General features: G+C 63.0%; 1 protein-coding gene across 6 annotated transcripts; it reads right to left on the bottom strand.

Moving 5' to 3' along the window:
* Positions 1–263: 263 nt before the first annotated feature.
* Positions 264–24857, bottom strand: GRAMD1A (GRAM domain containing 1A). Of its 6 annotated transcripts, XM_065574491.1 has the most exons (20): positions 24724–24783; positions 22050–22129; positions 18873–19074; positions 18199–18219; positions 17271–17355; positions 16056–16159; positions 14195–14290; positions 13475–13555; positions 12843–12964; positions 12278–12431; positions 10754–10952; positions 10359–10499; positions 9612–9730; positions 8979–9121; positions 6165–6268; positions 4640–4825; positions 4080–4167; positions 2849–2956; positions 2492–2612; positions 264–2022 (listed from the first exon to the last, which is right to left on the bottom strand). In XM_065574491.1, exons 3-20 carry the CDS (start codon positions 18969–18971, stop codon positions 1936–1938), a joined length of 2058 nt encoding a protein of 685 aa, XP_065430563.1. In that variant the 5' UTR covers positions 18972–19074; positions 22050–22129; positions 24724–24783; the 3' UTR covers positions 264–1935. The 6 variants fall into 6 exon arrangements, with proteins under 6 accessions (XP_065430563.1, XP_065430564.1, XP_008171061.1 ...); XM_065574492.1 differs by lacking the exon at positions 22050–22129 and having other exon boundaries at positions 18873–19069; positions 24724–24857; XM_008172839.4 differs by lacking the exon at positions 22050–22129 and having other exon boundaries at positions 24724–24836.
* Positions 24858–27755: the final 2898 nt, after the last annotated feature.

The raw sequence follows: 27755 nt of genomic DNA, 5'->3' as shown, positions 1-27755 counted from the left end.
GGGAGCACTGGCCGGGGGGGAGGGATGGGAGCCTTGGCAGGCTCTGGCCGGGGGGGGGGGGGGGCACCAGGCGGAGTGGGGCAGGGATGTGGGGGGGTTGATGGGGGCAGGGGTGCTGGCTGAGGGGCAGCGGGGGGAAGGATGGGCGCCCCGGCAGGCTTTGGCTGTGAGGAGGCGTTGGGCAGAGTTGGGCAAGGACACTGGGGGGCGCCCCTCTCCCTTGTGGTCCCCTCACCCCTGGACAGACACACACAGACTCGCCCTAGGTGGCGCTATCCCAGCCACGCTCTTTAATCAGCTAATAAATAGTGGGGCGGGGCCCAAGCCCCGTAACACTGAGGATGAGGAGGGAGCAGATGGCGTGCAGGCTGGTTGGGGGGCTCACACACACACACAGCCCCCGCCAGCAGCGGCGAAGGACAAGAGGCCCAGGCCAGGAGACAACGACCCAATGCCTGGTGGGTACCGAGCCCTCTGGGAATCGAGTGTTTGGAGAAGGGGGCAGAGCCATGGGCAGTGCCCCTGGCACCGCATGGAGCCTGCCCCAAGGGTGCCCCTGCTCTAGCACAGAGAGGACCCAGGAGTCCTGGCTCCAAGGTAGGGGGGTGGGGGAACTGCCCTGGCCACTCCCCACAGTAACACCGTGCAGCTAGACCACTTAGAAAGTCAATTCCTAGCCCAGGCTGGATGGGTTCCCCCAGGCCACGACAGGCCCCCAGCCAGCAGACACGGGGGCTGTACCCAGCTGGCAGCCGCAGTCCAGCCACCATTGTCCTGGGTTGCAGACAGAGGGCGGATCAGGGGGGGCAGAGCCGGCCCCCTGGGGATCCTCCATGTGTCCCACGGTGCGGCCTCCACCTAGCTGTCACCACAGAGACCTGCTCCGCCAGGGGGGTGGCAGGAGAGCAGGGCAGCCCAAGCCAGTGCTGACGCCAGCTAATGGCCAGGTGCTGCTGACCCAGCAGGAGAAGCAGACCCTGGGAGGCGTCCAGGCGGCGCTGACCCGGCCAAGGGAGCCAGCCGGCAAAGGGCGTCCAGGCGGCACCGACCTGGCCGAGGGAACTGGCGCTGACCTGGCCAAGGGAACCGGATGATGAGGGGCGTCCAGGTGGCGCTGACCCGGCCAAGGGAGCCAGCCGAAGGGGGGCATCCAGGTGGCGCTGACCTGGCCAAGGGAGCCAGCCGAAGGGGGGTGTCCAGGTGGCGCTGACCCGGCCGACGAGGGGCGTCCGGGCGGCGCTGACCCGGCCGAGGGAGCTGGCCGACGAGGGGCATCCGGGCGGCACTGACCCGGCCAAGGGAGCCAGCTGATGAGGGGCGTCCAGGTGGCGCTGACCCAGCCGAGGGAACCGGATGATGAGGGGTGTCCTGGCGGCGCTGACCCGGCCAAGGGAGCCAGCCGAAGGGGGGCAACCAGGTGGCGCTGACCTGGCCAAGGGAGCCAGCCGAAGGGGGGTGTCCAGGTGGCGCTGACCCGGCCGACGAGGGGCATCCGGGCGGCGCTGACCCGGCCGAGGGAGCTGGCCGACGAGGGGCTTCCGGGCGGCGCTGACCCGGCCGAGGGAGCCGGCCGACGAGGGGCTTCCGGGCGGCGCTGACCCGGCCGAGGGAGCCGGCCGACAAGGGGCATCCAGGTGGCGCTGACCTGGCCAAGGGAGCCAGCCGAAGGAGGGCGTCCGGGCGGCGCTGACCCGGCCGACGAGGGGCTTCCGGGCGGCGCTGACCCAGCCGACGAGGGGCTTCCGGGCAGCGTTGACCCGGCCGAGGGAGCTGACCAACAAGGGGCGTCCGGGCGACGCTGACCTGGCTGAGGGAGCCAGGCGGCGCTGACCTGGATGAGGGAGCCGGCCTGCAGGGGGCGTCCAGGCGGCGCTGACCCAGCTGCAGTCTCAGATCCAGCTCAGTCTTCCGTGGCCCCTGGCGGCCAGCACAGCTTCAGGAGATGGTGTCAGCCTGGCCTGGCTCCGGGGGCGGTTCTGCCATCATGATGCCCTGGTGCAGCTTCTCCAGGGAGACCTTCATCTGGGGGGGGCAGGAAAGGTACCAGTTATTGCCGAACGGCCGACAGCCAATGAAGAGGGCTTCAGCCTTGTAGTCCTGGCTCCCACCCCACCCCTCCCCCCATCTAGACTACACTCCCCTCAGAGCAGGGAGAGAACCCAGGAGTCCTGGTGCCCAGACCCCCAAACACACTAACCCCACTCCCCTCCCAGAGCTGAGGAGAAAACCCAGGGGTCCTGGTTCCCAGCCCCTCTACTCTAATCAGTAGATGACACTTTCCCCAGTGACTCCTCTTTCCTTGGGCTCCCACTAGGGTCCTGCTGCCAGGCAGGGGGTGCTCCAAGTAGCTCTGGGTGCAAGACTCAGGGGCTGGGTGACTGCACATTAGTTCTGCTGGCCCCAGGCTCTGCACGAGCAGAGCTGCAGGCCTCCCTGAGCAGGGACCCAAAGAGCCGAGCGAGCCTGGCCCGACCCGGCCCAGCAGCATCACCTCATCCAGCAGCTCCACAGAGGCCTCCAGGATCCGCCTCCACTTCTGCACCTCAGCACCATGGAAACGCCGCTGCAGCTCTAGGACCTCGGCCCACTCGCCTGCTGTCCGAGGCAGCTTCCTGGGGAGCAGGGGGTCACTGCCAGCTGAGATGGGGATTGCCCCATCTGCCCCAAATGCCAGCTGCTGGGACCCCTCCCCTGGCACCTCAACCCCACTTCAACAATACCCAACCCCCTTGCCCCCAGGATTGCCCCCATCACCTTGGCCTGTGTTCCCCATACTACCCCCTCCCCCAATGCCAGAAATCTCCCCATTCCCCTCCCTGGCAGCCCCCCCCCCGCCGGGATCACTCACCCTCGGGCCAGTGCGGAGGCCTGCCAGGCCTGGAAGGCGCGGGCCGTGTGCTCCAGCGCCCACAGCCGGTATAACAGCATCACATTGAGAACCACCAGGACCAGCAGGCTGGGGGGAGAGGGAGGATGAGGGGCTGGCAGAGCCCCACCACAGGCCTGATGCTGGTAAGGGTCACCCAGTATCCCTAGGACACAGCCTTGTGTACATGGGGCAGAACCCAGGCATACTGGTTCCCAGCCTCCTGCTCTAACCGCTACACCTCACCCCCACCCCCTCCCAGAGCCGGGGAGAGAACCCAGGAGTTCTGGCCCCACCCCCCAGTTACATGTGTGGCTGTCTCAGGCCCCATCTCCCTGCCCAGAACATGCTCAAGGCAGACTGTCAGATTTGCATACTGTGCTCTGATTGGTGGGGTCTGGAGCTGAAGCCTGCCATCACTCGGCATGTCAGTGGTATGTTGGCCAATCAGAGCGCAGTATGCAAATCATGCCACCTCAGCCAGTGCTCCAGAGAAATGGGAGCTCAGAACACTAGGGACGGGGCTCAGCAGGGCAGGGCTGATGCTGGGGGGAGGCAGGGATGGTGCTGGGGGGGTGTCTGGGGGCACAAAGGGGGCAGGGGGTCCATGGCAGCCAGCGGGACATGGGCGGGGGGGGGTCACACTGTACCTCACACAGATCCTGTGAGGCAGCAGAGACAGAAGGAAGGAAAGAGACACGTAAGTCCTCACCCCTGAGAATCATCCCATAACTCCCTCCACATGCAGCCCCCCATCCCATACACAGCCCCCTCTTCTTACACAATCCCTCCTCCACACACAGTCCCCCCCGCCCCGCTTCTCCCACCAATAGCCCCTGTCTGGCCATACAGAGAGCAGCTCTCATCCCCCACCCCAGTCCAACTCCTACATCCCAACTCGGGAAAGTGTCTGTGGCTCTGCCCCCAGGGGTACCCCTGCTCTGCCATACCCCCTCACATCACCCACAGAGCTGAGCCTGAGCCCAGCCCTGGATGGGTGTGACCCAAATCCTGGACCCTCCCCACACAGAGCTCCACCCCCCCATTATTCCCATCAGAGCCCTGCCCCAGCTCACCACATTATGCCCCCCAGAGCCCTGCCTGGCCCCCCACATCACTCCTTCAAAGAGCCCCAGACCCCATTAGTCCCATCCCCCCATAGCTCAATCGCCCACCCCTGCCTCCCCATAGCCCAGCCCCGCATGTCCCTTACACCAGGCTGACAATGAGGATGAGGGTGGACACGGTGGGGCCCCGGCTCCGCTCCATGAGCTGCTGGGAGAGTCGGGCTGCCAGGCTGCCTGCGGGGAGAGGGGGCAGGTTAGGCGGGGACCAGGCCAGCCCCATGGGCCCAGGAGTCACTCCCCATAGGGGAATGCAGCAGCCCGTCTCCCATTCTCTGGCAGGGAGGAATAGCTGCCCCTGCAGGCTCCCTGATGGGGGGATCATCGGGGACAAGGCATGTTCCCCCTTACCAGGGGACGGTGATGAGGGAAGGCTCCAGACAGGGCGATGGGGATGCATTCCCCATTACCTGGGGGTGGGGGACAGGGATGGGGACGAGTTTGAGGGGGCAGGTTCCCTTTGGGCTGGAGATGGGGCTGGGGTGGGTTCTGGGGGCAGGATACAGGAGGGGGCACATTTCCTTTGGGTGGGTTGTGGGTGGAGGGTTGGGGGCAGGTTCCCCTTTACCCGATGGGGGGGGGCAACAGGTTCCCTCTGGACATGGGCTGGGATGCGGTGGGTTACAGGCAGGGGCAGGTTTTCCCTTACTGGAAGGGCGCAGGGTGCGGGGCCCCGTCTCGCTGGGGGGCAGTGTGGCCAGGGTGGGCTCAGCATGGGGGGCCCTCCAGCCCAGTGTGCGCTTCCTGCGGCGCAGCCCAGCCAGCAGCCCCCGCGGCTCTATCCCATGGCCACTCTCCTCCAGCAGCGTCTTCTCCGCCCGTGCCAGCGCCAACCCTGCAACACCAAGGGGGGTGAGACACCCGTGCCAGCCCCGCCATGCCGGGGGGTGAGATGCCTGGGGGGGGCACATGCACCCCGTGAAGCCCAGAGGGAGAGAGCCATGTGGAGCCCAGGGCCCATCCAACTGTGTCCCTCCAGCTGCCCTCAGCCCAGCTGTCACCCCCACCCAACCAATGGATTTATTGGGAAACCCCCTCCCATTGGCAGCCTGCCCTGCCCAGCCCCCTTCACGTCACCTCCCCAGCCCCCTCGCTTCACCCGCCCCCCTCCTCCCACCGCTCATGGGATATGACGCAGTGAGAATTTTCTTAGTATTCTGTTGGGTGCTGGACGTGCCTCAGTTTTCCCAGTGTGCTGCATGTTTACCTAGCTGGAGGGAAAGGGGGTTTAATTTTGCAGAGACCCAGAGAACCAGGTGGGACTGTTGAATGGCTGCCTGGACCCAGACAATGGCTGGACATTTTGTAACTCAGCAACTGATAACCCAGGGGCTACAGCCAAAGAGAACAAAGCTGAGGTGGAGGCCAGGTGACCCTGTTTGCCCTGAAGGGGAACAAAGGATGGAGGAGGGGCAGCTGGGCATGACTGAGGGTGGGCTGCTGGAAGCGGGGCTCAGCCTCCTGTTGGGGGTCCCAGGTGGAGATCAAGGCTTGGAGCTCTGGGTCTGACCAAGATGGACGTGGCTGGAACTTCCTGGGTTCGGTGCTAACAAAGAACTTGCCTACGCTGTGCTCCAGATGGCTGATAAACCTTCTGTGTCACATGCTGGCTGAGTCACTGTAACTGCAGAGTTGGGGTGCAGGGCTCTTTGGGGGCATGTGAGGCTTCCCCAGGTGTCACATCCAGGCGGACTCCTTGTGGGGAGCTCAGTGAGGAACAGGGGGCTAAATGCTCCGAGCTCAGACCCAGGAGGTGCTGAAGCCAAGGAGGCTTCTTGCCCCAGTGAGAGTGTCAGGGGGTGTTATACTCAAGAGGGTCCTGCCTGGGTTTGATTCAGAGCTGTTCAAAAGCACCGAGCCTGTGACACGGCCCCCCTCACCCAGCCCCCCTCGCCTTGCCTGCCCTCCGCCTATGTCACCTCCCTCGCCTCAGCCGCCTGCGCAGCCCCGTCCACATTGCCCCCCAGTAGCCTCTTACCCCCCCCATATCTCCATCCCTGCCCGATACCCTCTGACAGCCCCCACCCCCCACAGGCACCTCCGAGTCCACAGAGCACTCCCAGACTCCAGTGCTGGGCACGCTCTTCAGCACCTGCCCTCTTACCCCGACACCAGCCATCCCTCGCAGTCCCCATCCGTCCCGCCCCCCGTCCCAGGTGCCAGACACCCCGTACCCAGGTGCTGGAAGTACTCCTCCACGCCGCTCCATGTGTTCTTTTCAATCAGGGCTCTCACAAGGTTCCAGGGCTGCTTCCGGTACCGGATCTCGGAGGAGACTCTGGGGAAGGCAGAGTCGGGGGGGGGGGGGTGTCAATGACCTGCTCCTTGGGGAGCACTGGGGTGGAGGCGAGCTGCCAGGCCAGGATGCTGGGAAGCAGCTCCCTAGAGCAGATGCGGTGGGGGCCTGTTGCCCAGAGATTCCCAGCAGCAGACCCACCCGTCACAGATCCCAAGGCCAGAAGGCACCATTGTGCTCATCTGAGCTGAGCCACCCCTAGCATGGGCCTGCCCTGAACGAACGCCTGCCCCCACCCCACGGCTGCAGCAGAGCTTCAGCGGGGTCCTGGCTCCAGCTCTAGTCCCCCAGGGCCAAGAAAGATCAGCTCCACCCAGGCCGGGGGCTGCAAGACACTCAGGCCGAGCTCCTGAGAGGGACGGGAAGAGCTGAGCTTGGTTATCCCCCAGTGCATGTTGAGAGGCTCCATGTGCACCCCATAAATCCAGCAGGGGGTGGGGGCAGGTCAGGGCACAAGGCCCAGTGGGGCAGGATGGGGCACAAGGCCCAGTGAGGCCGCACTGGGCAAGCACCTGTGGCGGTGGCGGGAGCAGGGCCGGCTCCAGGCACCAGACCACCAAGCTTGTACTTGGGACAGCACCTGGAGGGGGGCGACACGGCGCGGTGCTCCGGCTCCGGCCACCGGGGAGAGTGGAGCCGCAGTGGGCTCGCCGCCCTCCCCCGGCGCTCTGGCTGCCGGGGAGAGCGGAGCCTGTGGCGGGCTCGCTGCCCTCCTCCCAGCGCTCTGGCCTCCGGGGAGAGCGGAGCCCCGGCTGGGCTCTCCGCCCTCCCCCCGGCGCTCCGGCTGGTCGGGGAGAGCGGCCCGCGGCCAGGCTCGGCGCCCTCCCCTGCCTTGGGAGGCAAAAAAGCCAGCGCCGGCCCTGGGCAGGAGAAAATGGTTTCTGATGGCTGGAGGTGGGATGGTCTGTGGCAGCCCCAAGAGCCGGGGGAACCAGTCCTGTTGCAGACAGAGCTCAGGACGTCCCTGGAGGGGGTGCTCAGATGGGGCTGCCTGCCGGGTCAGGGACCTGCCAGCCCTACGTGGGCTTTACAGATGGGCAGTGAGTGGGAATCTGCACAGCCTGGGAGATTGTTCCAGGGCTTAGTTCTGGGCACAGTTCAGTTCCAGGCTGATTTAGTTCCAGCTTCAACTTCCAGCCGCTGGCTGTTCGTGTTGGACTTTTGTCTGCTAGAGAGACGAGCCCAGCACTGGGTGTCTGATCCCAAGCAGCACGGCCAGACAGGAGCCTCACTCTTGACCCTACTCTGGGTTAAGTGAAAGAGCTGGAGCTCCGGAAGCCTCTCCCTCTCAGGCAGGGTTCCTGACCCTTTCCTCATTCTCAGGGCTCTTCCTGGACCCCGCCCCAATTTATCACCATCCTCCTTGGCTTGTGGGCACCAGAACTGGACACAGGGGCCCAGCAGCGTCACACCAGGGCCAAACCTAGAGGGAAAATCACCTCCCTGCTTCTTCTCAAGATTCCCATTTGTGCACCCAGGGCTGCATTAGTCCCTCTGGCCCCAGCGTTGCATGGGAATCCATGTTCAGCTGGTATCTCTTTGGGAGATGCCACGGCTGGCGGCAGGAGGGAACACTGTTGACGTAACACACCTAGATCTTCTACAGCCTTTGACTTGGGACCACACGACATTTGGAGTGACAAACCGAGACTGCTACGAAATCAGCGTGGCCCACACTGAACGCATTCGTGGCCGGTTAACTGACAGGGCCCGAAATGAACCCTGTAAACAGGAACCAGCCCTTGAGGGGGGTGTCTCCAGGGGGTCCTGTAGGGATTGGGTCTCGGCCTGTGCTATTTGCAGCTTTATCAATGGCCTGAAAGAAAACTTCAATTCATCCCTGGTCACATCAGCAGAAGACACAGACATTGGGGAACAGGAAATAACGCAGAGGCCGGATCACTGGCACAGAGCCACTGGGATGGGGGACGCCACAACCCCCAAATCTTTTCACCATCCCTGCTCCACACAGAGGAGGGACAGAGTCCCCCCGGTCTGAGTGTGTGGCCAACGCTCTTTGTGCCTAGCTGGACAGTTACATGGAGACATATTACAAGGCACCATGTGCTCATGGCCAGCTCACCAAGCCGTACTGATTTTGCATCAGTCTCGGTTTGTCACTCTAAATGTCATGTAGTCCCAAGTCAAAGGCTGTAGAGGATCTAAGTGTGTTACATCAACACTGTTCCCTCCTGCTGCCAGCTTTGACATCTCCTCCCAAAGAGATCAAGCTAGCAACAGGATCTATTTTCAATAAACCCATGGCAATTGGCATTAATTCCATCCCCCTCCTTTAATTCGTTATTAACTGAGTCCATATCAGCTGCTCCTTTCTCTCTCCCAGGATTGCTGTTAGGCTGTCAGCCCTATAAGCACCCAGGCCATCCCCTTTACCCTTTTTAAAAGAGTGGCACAACAGTAGTTTTCTCCCAGATCTCTGGAACTTCCCCAGTGCCCCAAGACTTATTGAAAATCAACCTTAATGGGCCAGCGAGTTCCTCAGCCAGCTCCTTTCAAACTCTTGGATGCAAGTTCTCTGGACCTGCTGATTTCAAAGGGTCTGACTTTCATAGTGTGGAGCAGCCCTGAGACAAAGAGAGCCAGCCACCAGAGGAATTCCCAGCACCACTCTCTGGATGGGGGGAGCCCCCCCAAACCCCCAGTGCAGAGGGGCTCTGAGGCGGGGCGGTACCTGAGGCGGGCCGTGCCTGTAGCCAGCGTGCTGATGCAGTAGCGGTGGGCAGTGTAGAAGTAGTCCTGGTAGGGGATGCCCTGCGTGATCACTTCCGAGTCCACCACGCAGGCACCACTATCGGGGCTGGCACGGAACAGGGTCTGGGAGGAGGCCAGCTCTGCTCATCTCATCACAGGCCAGAAACAGCCCTGCATTGTCCCGCCACGCCTGCTGCCATCCTGCACTTGCTACCCACCCCACGGTTGCCACCCCGCCCCAGCAGTCCAGCCCCCCCACGCAGTCCAGCCCCACCCGCCGCCCCGCGCAGTCCAGCCCCCCCATGCAGTTCAGCCCCACCCCTGACCTGCCACCCCGCCCCGCGCAGTCCAGCCCCACCCCTGACCTGCCGCCCCACCCCGCGCAGTCCAGTCCCCCCCACCATGCAGTCCAGCCCCACCCCTGACCTGCCACCCTGCACTGCGGAGTCCAGCCCCTCCACCATGCAGTCCAGCCCCACCCGACCTGCCGCCCTGCACTGCGCAGTCCAGCCCCCACACCTGCTGCCCCCTACCATGCAGTCCAGCCCCACTCCATCCAGCCCCCCATCCCGCTGCTCCTTCACACCCTCCTGGGGCTCCGCTGCCCCCTCACCTGTGTCTCCACCACAGCAGCTGCCTTAGGCCCCAGCGGGTTGCTGAGGGGGATGGTATAGGAGAGGACACGGCTCTGGTGGCACTTGCTCTTGCCACTCCATGAGGTCAGCGTCACGTCTGGGGAGAGCAGGGGGTACCATCAGGGCGGGGGCAATCGTCCACTCAGGGGCCTTCCCCCATCTCCCCCCACGCATGCCTCTCATCCCCAACTCCCAGATACAAGGCCCTGCATGGCCCAGTGGGGCACCCGGCAGCATGAGCTGGTGACCCATGTCCTCCAGCCAGCACAGGCCACACGGGTCGTGTGCAGCGCCAGGCATGGGCCTGGTGCCCAGTCCAAGGCCTCCCCTGCGCTGCCGTTGGCAGCTCCCTGGAGCCCAGAATCTCTGAGGGCAGCGGGTCCCAGGTGTTGGGCGATGCCCCACTGCGCTGCCCTCCTGTGCCCACCACACACATGCCCAAGACCCTTGGCCTGGCTGGCGCGGGGTGTGTGCCCTGGGGGTGGAGAGCGCCCTCGCCCTGCACTGGCTGCTCCTGGCCCAGCCCCACTCAACTTCGGGATCTCTGCGAGGCCGCCTGGCCTGGAGCTACCGTGTCCCCTGCCCCATACACCTCGACTCGGGCCAGCAGCGCCCCATGGGTGTCCTGAGGAGTGAGCCAGACCCAGCCCAGCTGTCATCTGGAGGGTGGAAGGGGGCAGCCAGCTTGTGGCCCCAGGGAAGACTCAGCCCCTGCCCTGCCCCACCTGTGAACTTGCGCTGGCCCAAGAAACTCTGCATGAACGGCGAGTCACTGAAGAGCATCTGCTGCAGCCGCTCGGCCCCCAGGCAATAGACGCAGTTCAGCAGCAGCCGCCCGGGCAGGTCTGAGAAGGCGTCCACCTCCGCTGGGGGGAGAGAGGGGTGAGGAGCTGCCTGGGTCCTAACCCAGTTCTGGGAAGACAGTGGGATCAGAGCAGGCAGGCTGGGAGCCAGGACTCCTAGGTTCTATTCCTGGCTCTGGGAGGGGAGTGGGGCCTAGTGGTTAGAGCAGGGGTCTGGGAGCCAAGATTCCTGGGTTCTCTCCTTGGCTCTGGGAGAGAGGTGGGGCCTAATGGTTAAAGCTGAGGGCTGGTATGTTTGGGCAGGGCTGGGCTATCACCTTCATCCTGCGTGGAGGAGGAAGAGGAGGAGTTGCTGGTGTCAGTGGGGAGGTCCTCATGGGGTAGCAGGTCCCCCAGGGCAGGCAGCGGGGCCCCCCCCAGCACCGCAGCCTTCGGGGGCTCCAGCCCCGGTGTCACTGTGCAGTTGGAGGCAGTATCCGCCTGGCTGTCCACATTCTCCTCGGGGTCCTCTGCCAGCTGGGGGGAAGGGAAAGTAAGGGGGGCCCCAACATGGGCCCAAAACCTCCCCCAGCCTTGCCCCTTCCCTTCCCCAACTCCCCAAAGCTCCCCCATCCCCACCCCCTTCCTCCCCAACACCACCCCCACCTCCTATGGCGCTGGCAGCTGGCCAGCTCAGGGCAGTACCTGGAAGAGGGGTTAATTTACTGTGTGTGAGTAACAAAGGGCCATTAACTAGGCTAACTAAGACAAGCCCATGCACTTGTGTTGATAGAAGCCAAGAACTGATGGTAACTGTATTTACCTACATCCTGGTGGCTGTAACCAAATTAACGGGTACCTGAAAATCCTTTTCACCTCTTGTCACTCTGTATTACCTGCACATCCTGTATGCAGCTGTGCTCAGTTGTCAGTAGATGCAAAGGCCTGTAGCTAGCACGGAGTGTGAATTCACTGACCGGAGAACCATTTGGCTAGGGCATGTCAGGGCTATACAGTGTTTACAAGACCGAAGCTTCAGATTGAAGCATTCCATCTTCAAAGCAAGTGTTACTGGGACTTTTCACAGCCTCAAGTGTCCATCACGTGTTGTGACGGATTTTCTGTGTGGACACCTATCCGCTGGCTCTGTGTGCGGGAGAGCTATAAATACACCATTCATGGGCCTGAGCCAACACCTCTGGTCTGCTGAACTCCGACCAGAGAGTCTGAGCCATTGGACTGAGAACGGGACACCCGGAAAGATTCGTGGAAGGACTCTAAGAGATTTATGGAGAATTCACCAACATTAAATCTCTGCTAACAACTGGTCTCATATATTCTCATTCACCTGTAATGTATTTTATCTGCTTTGACTTTGAATAACGCTCAGGTCTTTTCTTAGTTAGTTTTAGACACTAAAGAAAATGGCTACCTGTATTGTCTATGGGGCGATCTGACCTGAGGTAAGTGACGAGTCCTTTAGGACTGGAAGAACCTAATGTGTGGGGAATTTGGGTTTAATCGCCTTTCATCGCAAAGTGCAGGTTGTCTGGGGGGTAATGAGGGGCTAGAATGGCAAGGGACTGTCTGTGTTCCGTGGTAAAACGGGTAGAGTGATCCAGAGGTACGTTTCAGTGCTGGCTTGGTGAAACTGAATGATAGAATACACCCCCAGCCTCGGGTGTCCATCCTATTTTCTGGCCGTCTGTCCTGAGTTTGGCTTTCTCAGCTGTGAGTCACTCCAGGCACCGTGACACCTCCCACAACCCCACCCCCTGAACCTCCCCAGTCCCCCCAAACCTCCCCCGGCCCTGCCCCCTCCCTTCCCCAACTTGCCCCCACCAACCCTTCCCCCCACTCACCGAGGCGGCCCCATCGTTGCTGCTAGCCAGTGAGTGGAAGCTCTGACTAGCGGCTGTCCTGGCCAACGTGGGGCTGGGCTCCAGCTTGAGGTCAGCAGCGCAGGGCAAGGCCAGGTCTCTCAGCTCCATAATGTCACTGAGCTCCCTGGCTGGCCTGGAGGGGGGGGAAGTCACTGAGGCGCCAGGGGTCGCACAAGTGTCAAGGTCACTGGGTCCCGCGGGGTCGGGAATCGCACCAGGGCAAGTCTCGGGGTCAGACACGGGGGGGGGCAGCTTTTCCAGGGGTGGGGGGGAAGGGCAGGCACCAGCTTATCCCAGGGGGGCAGGGGCTTCCCATTCGACAGAGGTCCCAGGGTTCCCAACACCTCGGGTGGGGCCAACCTACTCCCGAGGAGACAGCTCCCTGCCAGCTCCCCCTTAGGCAAGAGGACCCAGACTCTCTCATGGGGCAGTGGGGAAGGTGCGGGTGGTGGTGCGGGGGAAGCCAGACCTGAGGGCACCGCAGCAGAGGTCGGAGGCCTGTGGCTGGCCCCACATGGGGGGGGAAAGGGGGGCTCACACTCACCCCAGGCCATTGAGCTCGTCAGTGGAAACAGGACAGACGTAGTCATCGTCCTCACTGGTGAGGCCGAGCTCAGCGCCGTAGCCCTGGTGAACAATATGCCAGAGCTCCCGGGGAGACAGCGTCTGGGGGCGGGAGACAGCGTCGGGTGGGGCGAGAGACAGCGTTGGGGGGGACAGAGTTTGGGGGAGAGAGACAGCTTGGGGGGGGCAGCTGGGGGGGAGAGAGACAGCGTCGGGGGACAGCGTTTGCGGGGGGAGAGAGACAGCGTCGGGGGGGTGGGCAGTGTCTGGAGGGGAGACAGCGTCGGGGGGAGGAACAGCGTTGGGCGGGGGACAGCGCCGGGGGGAAGGGGCAGCGTCTGGAGGGGGGGACAACATCGGGGGAGGGGACAGCATTTGGAGGGGGACAGCATCGGGGGAGACAGCGTCTGGCGGGGGGGACAGTGGCAGGGGAAAGGGACAGCGTCTGGCAGGGAGACAGCGTCTGGAGAGGGGGACAGTGTCGGGGGGGGGACGCGAGCAGTGACCCCGGGCCCCACCCCCAAGCCTCCCTCTGTGCCCCCCAGGATTCCACCCCCAGATCCTCACCCCCAAATTGCCTTCTATCATCCCCCACCCCGGGTGCATCTGTACCTTCTCCAGCAGCGCGTTCTGCCACAGACGGAAGATCAGCATGAAGCAGCGATCACGGGCTCCAAATGAGGTGAAGAAATGCTGGGGGGAGGGGGAAGTGAGACCCGACCCCTGGCTCTCCTGGTGCCCCTCACTCCCGACCCGCAGCCCCTGCTAGCCCAGCCCTGGGCTCCCCCTCTCCGCAGCTCTGCTGGTGCCCCTCACTCCTGACCAGCAGCCCCTGCCAGCCCAGCTCTGGGCTCCCCCACACCTGTCCCACTCCTTCCCACAAGGAGGCCCAGCAGGGCACTGATGCTGCTCAGACAGTGGCCTCCAGCTGCCAGGAAACCCCCCTCACCCCAGGCCCCATCTCAGAGTGACCCGGGAGAGGCCAGACTCAAGTGTCCCTGGGGCAGCACTTCTGTGAGGGGAAGGGATGGGGGTTACTCTCTTGGCGCTCCCCAGCCCTGCCTCTTGCGGATCAGGGGGTCCCCACCTGACCCCTCCTCGGGTGAGGATGCCAGCACCCACACAGAGCGGCAGGCAGGACCTGTCCCCTCTCCCTGTGGGGCTGCCCCCAGGGGACCCACCCGGCTGTCTCTGTGTCTACCCTGCATCGGGCAGGGGCACCTGGGACGCCATAGTCCTGCTGGGAGGGGCTGTGCGGAGGCTGGACAGGGGTATGGGGCTGCCCCCCAAGGAGAGGGGCCCAGGGTGGGGGGAGCCCCGGCCCCATCTCACCTTGTCGGCCGCAGTGCAGACCTGGATGGCATTGGGAATCAGCTTGGCCATCTTCTCCTTCTTCAGGCATTTCACCTCCCGCAGCGGGACAGAGATCTGCAGGGGGCAGCAGTCAGGGGGCAGCGTGGCAGGAGGGGCAGGGTTGGGGGGAGGTAAAAGAGAAGCTGGAGGTGGCCCAGGGCAGCAGTGGGAGGGGCAGGAGGTGCCTGGGGAGAAAGGGAAGCTGGAGGCGGCCCAGGGGAGCAGTGGGAGGGGCAGGGAGTACCTGGAGGGAAGCTGGCAGCCCAGGGGAGCAGTGGGAGGGGCAGGGAGTACCTGGGGGGGCGGGAAGCTGGAGGCACCCAGGGCAGCAGTGGGAGGGGCATAAGGGCACCTGGGGGGAAGGGAAGCTGGACAGGAGGAACAGAGTTGGGGGGGGTGGTAAAAGGGAAGCTGGAGGTAGCCCAGGGCAGCAGTGGGAGGGGCAGGGAGGTGCCTGAGAGGGGAGAAGCTGGAAGCGGCCCGGGGCAGCAGTGGGAGGGGCATAAGGGCACCTGGGGGGAAGGGAAGCTGGGTAGGAGGGGCAGGGTGGGGGTGTAAAAGGGAAGCTGGAGGTGGCCCAGGGTAGCAGGGAAGTGATGAAGTGGGAATTTTCTTAATGTTTTGTATGAATACTGTGTGTGCGCCTCAGTTTCCCTTATGTGTCACATAAGTATCTAGGTGGTGATCATTGCAAAGTCCCCTAGGGGCAGGTGTGACTGCCAACTGGCTGCCTGGGCCCAGACAATGGCCAGACATTCTGTATCCTGGCAACTGATGACCAGGACCATCCTCTGCAAGAGCCAGCTGCGAGGAGTTGGAGAAAAGCAAGAGGTGGAGGCCAGGTGACCAGTTTGCCCAGGAAAAAGACAAAGGATGGAGGAGGGCAGCTGGGTGTAACTGAGGCTGGGCTGCTCGAAACTGGGGAGTCTCCTGGTTTTGGGACTCGGGGGAGAGCCCAGGGATCTGCGTCTCCCCCAGATGGACTCTGCTGCTCTCTGTGCTAACAAGATCTGTCCTATGCTGTGTTCCAGGTGGCTGCTAAACCGTCTGTAACACACTGGCTGACTCCCTGCTGAGTGCAGAGCTGGGTGCATGGCCCTTTGGGGCGTGAGGCTTCCCCAGGTACCTAGTCGGGCAGGCTCCCTGCAGGGAGCTCACAGGGTGAACAGGTCAGACCCAGCAGGCGCCGAAACTGAGGAGACTGACCCTGGTTACAGTGTGCCTAGACACTACTCGAGGGCCCTGGCTGAACTTCACTCAGAGCTGTCCAGAGCACCCGGACTATGCACCCGTGACAAGGAGGGGCAGGGTTCTGGGCCCCTGGGTGGAGAGGCAGAGGAGGTGGCCCAGGGCAGTGGGGACATGGCAGGGCTTGCGGTCCCCTAGGGGGATGGGAAGCTGGAGGCAGCCCAGGGCAGATGGGGCAGGGCAGAGCTCAGGGACACCGAGGGGAGAGGGGCAGTGGCCCAGGGCAGCAGGGGAGGTGCAGGATTCAGGGGCACCTGGAGGGGATGGGGGGGCAGAGGAAGCTGGCAGAGCCCAGGACAGTGTGGGGAGGTGCAGGGCTTGGGGTCCCTTGGGGAGATGGGAAGCTGGAGACAGTCCAGGGCATTAGAGGCAGGGCAGCGCTCAGGTGCAACGGGAGGGGGGAGGGGCAGCGGCCCATGGCAGCGAGGAGAGGTGCAGGGCTCGGAGGCACCTGGGGGGTGGGGCCTCAGGGTGCCCGGGGGAGGGGCAGGGGAATCTGGCAGGGCCCAGGGCAGTGGGGGAGGGGCAGGATTCAGGGGTGCCTGGGGGGCAGGAGAGCCGCAGGGCACCCAAGGGGGGGTCGGTCACTCACTGCTGTCTCCCAGCGGAAGATGTTGCTGTAGAAGCAGAGCCAGTTCTCGGACAGGTAGAGCCGCCCCTGGAGCAGGATGTCGCGCTGCAGTGCACAGGAGTAATCTGGGGAGAGGGGAGAGTCAAAGCCAGCCCAGTGGGGGGGCCTGTGGCTGAGCTAGAGGAGGGGAGGCAGGGCTGGGCTAGCAGGGGCTGCGAGTCAGGAGTGAGGGGCACTCCCAAAGCTGGCGGGGGGTAGGGCTGGGCTAGCAGGGGCTGCCAGTCAGGAGTGAGGGGCACTCCCAAAGCTGGCAGGGGGCAGGGTTGGGCTAGCAGGGGCTGCCAGTCAGGAGTGAGGGGCACTCCCAAAGCTGGCGGGGGGCAGGGCTGGGCTAGCAGGGGCTGCCAGTCAGGAGTGAGGGGCACTCCCAAAGCTGGCGGGGGGCAGGGCTGGGCTAGCAGGGGCTGCCAGTCAGGAGTGAGGGGCACTCCCAAAGCTGGCCGGGGGCAGGGCTGGGCTAGCAGGGGCTGCCAGTCAGGAGTGAGGGACACTCCCAAAGCTGGCGGGGGGTAGGGCTGGGCTAGCAGGGGCTGCCAGTCAGGAGTGAGGGGCACTCCCAAAGCTGGCGGGGGGCAGGGCTGGGCTAGCAGGGGCTGCCAGTCAGGAGTGAGGGGCACTCCCAAAGCTGGCGGGGGGCAGGGCTGGGCTAGCAGGGGCTGCCAGTCAGGAGTGACGGGCACTCCCAAAGCTGGTGGGGGCAGGGCTGGGCTAGCAGGGGCTGCAGGGCAAGAGTGAGGGGCACCCGCAGAGCTGCGGGGAGAGGAGAGAGCAACACTCCCATTTGACAGCACAGGGAGCAGGCCAGATCTGTGGGGGGAAGGGAGCTGCCAGTGTGGGGGACCTGGGGAAAAGAGGGGGCAATAGGTCGTGGGGAGTGGGTACAGCAGGAGCCAGAAGGCCAAGTGCCAGCACCGCCCCCCCCAGACACACGGGGGGAGCCCCCTGAGTGAGCAGGGACTGGAGACAGGTGTGGAATAGTTGTGAAAACATCTGGGGGACGAGTGAGAAGATGGGGGGGCTCATTCCACAGCTCCCCTCCCTGCTCAGCCTGTTCCTTTGCACCCACATACCCTCCCTGCTGGCCCCTGCTGCCCCTCCCCTGTCCCACACCCCTCCACTGGCCCTGCCCCCATGCCAGCCCCACCCTAGTGCCCCTCCCCCATGGCCCGCCCTCACCCACAAGCAGCCGCTCGCTCTCCGGCAGCCCCTTGAAGATCCTGCGGAAATCCTCATTGCGCTGTTTGTACGTGGGGCTCAGCATCTGCGGGGGGATCGGGCCTGTCAGGGGTGCAGTGGGCCATGCCCCACCCTCTGATACAGCGGGGAGGGGGACACTCAGCTACATTTTTGGAGCATGCAGGGGCACCGGGCAGGGTCCCAGGGGGTCCCTGGGCCAGCCGCAGGAGGGACTCTGGGAGTGGGGGGGGTCCTGGGAGGGCAGAGTTGAGGGGGTAGGAAAGTTCTGTCCAAGTTGCCCACCCCGTCCAGCCATTGGCTGCTCCAGGAAACAAAGGGGGAGGGGTCAGGCTGTGGCTCTCCCACAGCTGAGCAGAGCTAGCAGGGAAAGGAGAGAGCTCAGAGTACCGCCTGCCCCTCCCTCAACCCCCAGCCATGCTCCTCCCCTGCCCCTCCCCACCCAACTCCACATCAGAAATCATGGGGAAGAGGGGAGCATAAACCAAGCCCCTCCCCACCCCCCTTCTTACTCCTCCCCCTCACTGCCCCCCATCTCCAGTAGGGCTGCAGTGGGGGGGGAGAGGGGAGGGAAGGTCTCTGAAGGGAGCAGGGGGGCTGGGCTCAGCCCCACGAATGGGGGCCAGGACAGACAAAGCCCAGAGAAGGGGTGAGGGGCACAGCACAGGGCTGGGGTAGCGATGGGGGGCGGGGGCTGGAGGGTGTTGTAGGGCTGGTCTGCCCCACCCCAGGGATGCACCCAGCTCTGGGCTGTGCTCAGATGGGGGAGGTCCCCAGAGTCCCTCCTGCCACCCCCTCCCACAGCTGCCAGGGTCAGAGATAGGGGCAACAGGGGGGAGGCGTAGCTGAACCCTGGGAACTGGGCAGTGTGTGGGGTGCTGGGGCCGCAGGCAGAGCTGTGGGGACTCACGCTGTACCAGCTTTGCGCTTTCTGCAAGGGAAAGAGAGAGATAGGTTAGAACAGGAGCCCCCCAGGGGTACACCCCCAAATCCTGCTCCCACCAAGACCCCCAGTCCCCTGTGGTACCCCCCAAAGCCCTGCTCTCCCAGGACCCCCAGACGCATCCCAAAACACCCACAAGCCCCCAAGTACTTGCCACCCCCACCCCGAGAGCCCTCCCCTGAGCAGGATGACCCAGGGGATATGTCCCAGATCCCCCCCAGAGGCTGGCCCCCAGGAATGGCCCCCAGAACACCCCCCAGATGCTGGCTCCCCAGGGAATACCTCCCTAGAACACCCAGGACCCCCACAGAGCCCTCAGTACTGCAATGCAGAGCTCCTCCACAGGGATCCCAACAGCCCTGGATCCAGGGAGTCCCCAAACAACCCTCAATACCCTGCAGAGCTGGGGGGCAGGGCTGGTCGAGCAGGGGCTGCAGGTTGGGATTCAGGGGCGCCGGCAGAGCTGGGGGAAACTTCCCAAGGCTGGGCTAGCAGGGCTGAATGTCGGGATTAAGGGGTACTGGTAGACCTGGGCTGGGCTAGCAGGGGCACCCAAAAAAAGTCCCCAATATCCTGGCACAACCCCCACAGACACCCACAGCCCCCCAGGATCCAGCCCCCCAGGATCCAGCCCCCCTCACCTTGTTGTTGCGGATGAAACTCCTGGCACTCAGTGGGTAGTTGAGGGGGGCAGACAAGGGGCCCCGCTCTGGGACACTCTCTGTGCTCTTTTCCACCATGGCATCTGCAGGGAGCTCTGGGGAGGTCCGGGGGGGCAGCAGTAGGCGCTTCCGCAGGGACGGAGAGCTGCTGGGGCTGCTCCGGGGGGAGGGGCTGCCTGTGCTGGGGGAAGACAGAGTGAGGGGGGCCCCATGTATTCCTCCAGCCCCCCTCCCCATTCCTCCCAGGGCCCTTCGCTCCCCTTCCCTTAGCCCTCCAGTGCCTCCCTTCATCCCCTGCTCCCCATCTCTGCCTGTGGCACACTGTACCTCAAAATAGCACCCTGTAACTCCCATAGTCATCATTCATATATAGTTGTGATATTTCATACAAAGAATGCCATGTATGAGATCATATGAAAGGTCATGATCTGCTGAAACCCCTTGTTCTGTCCAAATATGTATATTGTTAGTGTGTATGAAGTTATGAGATTGTGCTATATGGTTGTTACTGAAATATGTTCTAAGTTTGAGAGTCTGTACTATATGGTGGTGACCCCAGCCCAGGAGGGTGTTAATCGACCATTAATCAGTAGGGGGGTTGTAATCAAGTGATTTACAATTCAACAACAATTATGCAAGCACCACACCAGGGGATCGCTCAACCCTGTGACTCAGCAAAGCGCACCAGGACCTATCTGGGCAAGTGTCTTCCAGGCACATGGACTGAGGATATAAAATAGGGAACAGTGGCATCATGCTTTGGCCTTTCTCCTCCCCTGGAAGCAACAAGGACCTGAGAAGACAAAGAACTTCAGCAAAGGAGACTGGTCCCAGGTTTAAGGGAGAAACCTGTGTATTATGAATAAGGCTGCAAGTCTTTCATGGAGGTCACGAACTTCCACAGGTGCAGCGGCTGGTGCGGCTGACCCCAGGGAGGCCCGAGCAGCTGGGGCAGCCCTGGGGCCAGCTGCACCAGCCACTGCTCCGGCAGCCCCAAGCAACTGGTCCCAGGCGCTGCCCCAAGCTGCAGTCCGGGAGCAGCAGCAGTGCCCCAAGCTGCCCCTGCCAGGAGGGGTCACAGGCAACCCCACACCTCCAGCAGCAGCAGCGGCAGCAGGGCTCCGGGCCGCCCCACACCCCCAGGAGCAGCAGCAACCGCTGGAGCACCCCCACCCCAGCAGCAGCGTTGATTGGAGCACTCCGCCACCCCCCCAGTACCTAAGATTTAGTTAGGGGTATTTTTAGTAAAAGTCACGCCAAGTCACTGGCCATGACTTTTTGGTTATTGCCCATGACCTGTCTGTGACTTTTACTAAAAATACCCGTGCCTAAATTGTAGCCTTAATTATGAACTGTAACATCCAGTGGGGTGAGAAACTTGCTTGAAAATACTGCCAAGTATGATAAGGTTTAAGATTTAGGTTGTGCAGTTATTTTTATTTTCTTTGGTAACCATCTCTGTCCTTTTATGTCCACCACTTATAATCAATCTTTCTGTAGTTAATAAACCTGTTTTATATTTTACCTAAAACAGTGTGTTTTGCTTGACGTGCTTGGGAAACCTCAGCTTGGATACAAAAGCTGCTGCATGTCCTCCCCATATGGAGGGAGGAGCAAACTGGGTTATAAACTTACACTGGTCAGGCTTCTGCCCAGGGCAGGGCAGGACAGTACAGCTCAGGGGCCAAAGTCAGGGAGCCGGGAGGAACTGGCTGGTGCCTTTCGCTGTGTGATTCATGAAAGTTTCAGAGGCCTTCATGCAATCTAGCTGGGTGTGGGGCTCCACCTGCTGTTGTGCTGATTGATGGGGGGACGGGGGGCGGGTTGCTGCTGGTCATTAGCAAAGCATATTGAGAGACAGCCCAGACTGGAGAGTGAAGGGGGGGTATAGCAGTACCCCAGTTCCAGATTGTACCCTGGGGATCCCATCACCCCCCATCCCCCCAGTTCAAGACAGGGCTGTTCTTGGGGCTAAGGACTAGAAACAGGAAATGCTTCTCCCATGGGGTGACATGACTCTGATTCCAAAGGGGGCACCTGGGAATGCCTGAAATGGGGGGACAGCTCTGAGCAGAGGAGACCCCCAAGGAGGAAGAGCCACGGGTGAGGGGAGCTCATGGGTCTGACAGGGGGTAGTGCCAGCTAGAGGGGCATGGGTGTGACATGGGGTAGTGCCAGCTGGGGGGGACCTGTGGGTCTGATGGGGGGTAGTGCCAGCCGGGGGGGACGGGCTGTGGGTCTGATAGGGGGTAGTGCCAGCCCAGTGCAGTGGGACCGAGCTGGAACCAACCCACCCATCTCACAAAATGGCTATTTGTTCTCAGCTCCATCCCAACTCCACTCCCCAGTGCAGCCAAATGACTCCATTGCCCCCGTCCACTCCCAGCCCGACCCCAGCACACAGAGCCGAGGGGAAAGAGCCAATACTGCAGTGGCCGGGGCTGCAGGTCGGGAGTGGGGGGCACTGGCAGAGCTGGGGACAGGGATGAAGCTGGCCAGTGTTGCTGCCCCTAAAACATCTCTCACCCTCCCCCCTCCCTCTGCCCATCACATGCCCCCCCACCCCCACCCCCCATCGTGCCCGACACTTACTGGCCACCTGGGACTCAGCCTACTGCCAAGGGAAGCATGTGGGGGCCCTACTTCCTGGGCAGCTTCAGATCTGGTTGCTGTTGCCTCCGCCCCTCCCAACAGGTGGCCAGGGCCAGCCTGACACTGCGACAGCTGCTGGGGGCCGGTGGGTGAGTGGGAGGGGGCCTAGAACCTCCAGAAGAGCCAGGGCAGGGGGGCAGGGGCAGCATGAGACACCCACACATCCCCCCCAGCTGGGTTCAGGCCAAGCAGGAAGGGGGTCATGGCCAGCACTGGCCCCAATGTCCCCATACAGTGCTATGGGGCGCTGTGCTGCAGGAAATGTGGCTGGGGCTTGGGGGAGGGGGTTGCTGTGGGGAGAGGACCCCCTGCTGACCTTTCCACCCCCTGCAGCACAGGCCCCCTAGTGCCAAGCTGGGACATTGGGGCTGGCGCCGTCTGCTGGGGAGAGCACCTCTGCTGAGCTCCCCGCCCCCAGCACCAAGCTGGGGCATTGGGGCTGGCACCGACTGCCAGGGAAGAGCGCCCCTTGCTGAGCCCCGGCCCCACTCCTTGGCCACCTACCAGGGTCCAGAAGGTCCTGAGATTCCCCGGCCACTGCCATCAGCTGGGCCACGCCTTTGGCTGTAGGACTCTGGTGGCTCCTAGGGGCCCAAAGTGACAGGGGTTCTGGGGCCCATCACATGCAGCAAGATGCTGCCAGTCCCAGGCCTGGCACATGGGGCCCCTGGCTGCAGGAGAATGGCTGGGCCAAGACCTGGCACCAACTGGCAGAGGGAGGTAAATATGGGGCCGATCCAGCTAGCTTGGCTGGGCTTGAGGGGCTGTCTGTCTGGCCAGTGACTGCCAGCAACCTCCGGCCCCATCTGACGTTGGGGGGAGCCCAGAGAGCATCCCTCAGCCCAAGTAGGACAGACCATGCAGGACAGCTCTGCCGGTGCACCTCACTCCCAACCCGCAGCTTCTGCCAGCCCAGCTCTGAGCAACCCCGACCCAGCTCTGCCGGTGCCCCTCATTCCCGACCCGTGGCCCCTGCTAATCCAGCTCTGGGCTACATAAATCCTGGGCCAGAAGGGACCATTGCGATTATCTAGTCTGGCCAGAGAAATTCCCCAAAATAATCCCTAGCACAGAGCTTTGAGAAGAACAGCGCCTCATGGTTTAAAAATGGCCAGTGATGGAAACATTGGAAAAATTAATTCCCCTCCCTGTTCAAATTAATGCCTCATTTCCCGTCTAAATTCATACGCTTCAACCTCCAGCCGCTGGGTCATGATTGGGGTGTCTGACTCCCCTCCCCTCCCCCCCCCCCGCAGCAAGGCCAGAGGGGAGCCTCTCCCTCTCCTGACCCTTTCCTCATTCTTGGGGCTCTTCCCAAGCCCCTCCCCAATTTATCACCATCCTCCTTGACCTGTGGGCACCACTGGACACAGGGGCCCAGCAACATCACACCAAGGCCAAACCAAGCCTCCCTGCTCTCCTGGAGATTCCCATTTGTGCACCCAGGGCTGCATGATCCGACCCAAGTCCTTTTCAGTGTCCCTGCTCCCCAGGACAGAATCCCCTGGCCTGCGCGTGTGGCCGATGCTCTTTGTTCCTAGCTGGACAGTTACATGGACTCGTATTAAATAGTCACCACCCCCTCTCTGCCAGTGCCCCTCACTCTTGACCTGCAGCCCATGCTATTCCAGCCCTGGGCTCTCCCCACTTCCACCGATGCCCCTCTACTCTGCCCTGCCATCCTGGGGAGTGTCTCTAGGAGATTATCTGGGGGCACAGAGGGAAAGGATAGATGGGCATTGCCTGTCTCAGAGCCCCTCGAGCCTGGGTTCTAATGCTGAAGGGGGCAGACACTCAGCCTGTTAAAGGGTCTGTGTCCCAGCTGGGCACAGAGATTCCTGAATGCAGGGCCCCCTGCCCTGCCTGGCCCACTGCCCTCCCAGGAATCTCCAAGAGCACAAAGCAGTCAGGACAGACACTCAAGATGCCCAGGCCCCTCACCCATCATGGGAGGGCATCAGCCCTGCCCCGATTGCTGGCCGGCACAGACCCAACGGGATGCTGGCATCCTAGCCACTGCGGGCCCCAGGCTCTCTGGGATCTGCCTGCTGCAGGCACCCATGGCCCCAGGCACTGCTTCGCAAAGAGATTCCTAGAGCAGCGATTCTCAACCAGGGCTCCCTGGGGGGCTCGAACAGGTTTCAGGGGATCCATCAAGCATGGCTGGCGTTAGACTGCTTGCTACCCCCTAATGCGGCCCTGGCTTGTATATACAGAAAACCCAATTGTGGCACTGCTGGACCATGGAGATTTTATAGCATGGGGGTGGGGGGAGGACCTCAGAAAGAAAAAGGGGGAGAACCCCGTCCTAGGGCAGCTCTGTAGTTCAGACAGCTGGCATCAAGCTGGGAGAGGGACCCAGGTGTCTGGCTCAGCTGAATGCAGGGGAAGGTGCTACAGGTGCCAGTCTCTCCACAGGGCCCATCGCTACCCAGACCCCCAGGGCTAGAGCAAATGCCAAAGGCCTGCGCCCAGCCCAAGATCCCCAGCCAGGAGCTCAGCGCAGGGCACTGGGCAGCGCCGGGCTCAAGGCCGGGCACTCGCTCAGCACAGCCTGGGAACCTGCCAGCAGGGCCGCCTGGGGGCGGGGAGGGGGGGGCAATTTGCCCTGGGCCCAGCAGGGCTGCCGGGGGGGGGGGGCAATTTGCCCTGGGCCCCGCAGGGGCCCCCACAAGAATATAGTATTCTATAGTATTGCAAGTTTTTTAATGGAAGGGGCCCCCAAAATTGCTTTGCCCCAGGCCCCCTGAATCCTCTGGGCGGCCCTGCCTGCCAGGGAGTGGGAAGGGGGGTTCTGGCTGTTGGGGGGCTCGGAACAGAGAAGGCAGAGCAATAACAGCCCAGGAGAGAACCCAGGAGTCCTGGCTCTCAGACACCCTTCCCCACAATTCTAGAATACCAGAGCCCACTTCCTTAACCTCCATCCCCGCTCACTCCATCCCTCCCCCCACACTCCCCTCCCCCCATGCCCCCGCTAACCCCATCCCTCACCCCACACTGCCCGCTCACTCCGCCCTCCCCATTCCCCTGCTCACCCCACACTGCCCGCTCACTCCGCCCACCATCCCCCCGCTCACTCCATCCCTCACCCCACACTCCCCGCCCCCATCCCCCCGCTCACCCCACACTCCCCGCCCCCCATCCCTCGCCCCTCATCCCCACCCCGGCGCCCCCTTACTCGAACATGGCCCGTGTCCCGGCCCGGCCGGCCGGCAGCCCTGCCTCCCCGCGGAGGAAGAGGAAGGAGCCAGAGGCCCGGCGGCTTCCTCCCCTCCCCCTCTCCGCGCTCCGCCCGCTGCACAAAGGGATGGGGGCTGGGCACCAGGATGCCTGGGTTCTCTCTCTGGCTCTGGAAGCGCCCCCAACCCCTTGGAAAGCAGCGGAGGCTTCCAGGAGAACCCCCCAAACCGCCTCCCGGGTGGCAGCCTCCCCCCCCCGCCCCACAACAAGCACAGGGTCACTGGGCAGCGCAGCCCCCCTGAGCGACACACCGACCCCCCCACCGGCCCTCCGGCCACGCACCGAACCCGCTCCCACCCCCGGCCATGCATCGACCCCCCCACCGGCCCCCTGGCCACGCACCTCGCCCCCCCCCCGGGCCACAAATCGAGCCCCCCTCCCCCGGCCCCACAACAAGCACAGGTGTCACTGGGGAGAGAAGCAGCACCCCTAGAGCCCCCCAGGCATGCACCGAGCCCCATGGCAGGGAGGGGCTGCTCTTGGGGTCTGACTCTAAAGCACCCAGCAGGGAGTGGGGCCCTCTGGGCCAGGTGCTGCCCACACCCCAGGGGCTTTGCTCCCTGCCCCCTACCACCCTGAGGCCCTGGGATGGGGGTGGGGTGCACAGCCCTGGGGAAGACAGGTGATGGCAGCACCTGGCCCAGATCAGAGGGGCCATGGGGCTCCCCCAGCCTCTGGCACCAGCTTGGCATCAGCACAGCCCTGTCCCATGGCGGCGATGCCCCCGGAACCAGGGAGGCCAGAGAAGCAGGGCTTGAATCCAGCAACACAAGTGAACCCAGCCCCTGGCACCCACCATGTCCATCTCCGCACCCCCATCCCCTGCCACCACCAGCCCTGCGCCCTCACCCCCTGCCACTGTCAGCCCCACGCCCTCAACCCTGCCGTTCCCAGTCCTGCGTACTCATCCCTTGCCACCCCTCAGCCACACGCCCTCAACCCCGACGCCCCCGGTACCACCGCCCCCAGTCCTGCACCCTCATCCCCTGCCACCCCTCAGCCCCACGCCCTTACTCCTGCTGCCCCCAATCATGTGCTCTCACCCCCTGCTATCCCCAGACACCAGCCCCGCCACCCTCAACTCCACCCCCCGTCCTACACCCTTACCCCCCCAGCCTTGCGCCCTCACTCCCTGCCAGCCCCATACCCTCAATCCCGCCACCCCAGCCCTGAGCCTTCACTCCCATCATGCCCAGTTCACTCTGTCCCCTGTGGTGTGGGCAGGGAGGTCAGTACAGAGCGGTTCCCAGGCCAGAGGGGATCCTTGTCACCATCCCGGCTGCCCCCTGCATCACATGGGGGCACTTGATGCTGGCCAGGGAAAGGGGCCACAGCTAAAGCGGGACAAACCCAGCAGGACCTAGTCTGCCCCAGGGAGGATCAGGCTGGCGTGCCTGGACCGGAGCCCCCACAGAGCCATCCCGGAGTGTCCCAGCAGGACAGCACCAGTGCCCCCAGCTCAGCCACGTCCCTGGGGCCCTGGCCTCTAGCGGCAAAGCCCCCAGGGCTGGCGGAGCTTCCACTACATTGCTCTTCAGCTGGGACCACTCTGCCAGGCAGGGGTGGAAACAATCAGTTCCAGACTAGGAAGTGTGGAGCAGGCCGGTGGCTGCCAGCGTGGCCGCTGCCTGAGTGGGTGCCTGGGTAAGACAGCTGCTGGGAGCAGCCAATGCCCCGCCAGTGAAGCTGGTACCCACACCTCGAAGGGAGAACACGGCCATGCCATGTGGGGCTTTGGATGGGACAGCACTGTGGGAAACCAGCATCCCACAGCACAGCCCACACCCAGGGAGGCCTGGCCTAGGGCTGAGCAGCCCCTGGCCCCATGGAGCCATCTCAGCTGCTGGCAACACACCTGCTGAACAGCCATCCTGCCAATGGGCAGAGGGGCTCACCACATTCACATGCTGCCATGCAGCCCACACTCACACAGTGTCCAGGAGTCACAGGTTTGGTGCTCTGGAACTGTGAAGCCAGCCCAGACTCTCCCCATCAGGGTTCTCTTACTCCAGGGCAAGAAGCTTCTGCAGCTTCAGTGCTTCCTGGATCTGACCTTGGAGCATTCAGCCCCCTGTTCACCCTGTGAGCTCCCTGCAGTGAGTCCACCCCACTAGGACACTTGGTTGAGCCTCACATGCCCCCAAAGGGACCATGCAGCCAGCTCCACAGCCACAGGAACTCAGCCAGCTTGTGACACAGAAGGTTTATTAGTCAACAGGAACACAGCATAGAACAGAGCTTGTTAGCACAGAGAGCAGGAACTTTCATCTTGGGGAAGGGCATCTAGGGCCCTGGCACCCTTTCCCCTGAGTCCCAAAACAGGAGACTGACCTTCCAGCTACCTGGCCTCCATCAGGCCCATCGCCCCTTCTCCTTCCTTTGTCTCATTCCCTGGCCAGCAGGTCACCTGGTCTCTTTGTTCTCCAACACCTCCGGCTGATTCTGGCAGAGGAGGGGGCCCAGCCATCAGTTGCCAGGCCAGACCTGCCCTCTAGGTGTCCCTGCAATGATCACACACACGTGTCCCATCAGCTAGAGATACTCAAGTATCGCATGGGGGAAACCGAGGCACACCTCAGTATTCACAAAAAACAACAACATTCCCACTTCACCACACAGTGACACACCGAACAACTACCATGCCAACAGGCAGAGGAGCCCTGCACACACACACACACACACACACACACACATGCTGCCACACACATTGTGTCTGGAGGCTCTCCGCACACACCCTGACACACTCTTACTAACACACTAAAATCCAGTTCAGGTCTCTGGGTGCCCTGCCTGTCCAGCCAGTGTGTCCCCAGTGCTCGGCTGTGAGCGATGCCCCCGTGCTGCCTGTGGGACCCAATTCTACCCCATGGCGCAAGCCCCTCCCCCAGGCTGGCTGCCTCCCACTGGCCACCCCCAACTCAGGGTCACCCTGCATATGCCTCAGCCTCACACATCTCATGGCAGCAAGGG

The sequence above is a fragment of the Chrysemys picta genome, chromosome 20, assembly GCF_011386835.1.
Source record: "Chrysemys picta bellii isolate R12L10 chromosome 20, ASM1138683v2, whole genome shotgun sequence".
Classification (NCBI taxonomy): domain Eukaryota; kingdom Metazoa; phylum Chordata; order Testudines; family Emydidae; genus Chrysemys; species Chrysemys picta.
This window is presented reverse-complemented; position numbering and strand designations above follow the sequence as displayed.

Excerpts from the sequence above, each read along its gene's own strand:
- GRAMD1A (XM_008172839.4), bottom strand. Across the intron at positions 16,160-17,270 it reads GAGCGAGCGGCTGCTTGTGG|ATTACTCCTGTGCACTGCAG; the intron begins GTGAGGGCGGGC and ends CCCTCTCCCCAG. Across the intron at positions 2,957-4,079 it reads ATCCTCATTGTCAGCCTGGT|CCTGCTGGTCCTGGTGGTTC; the intron begins GTAAGGGACATG and ends CTCTCCCCCCAG.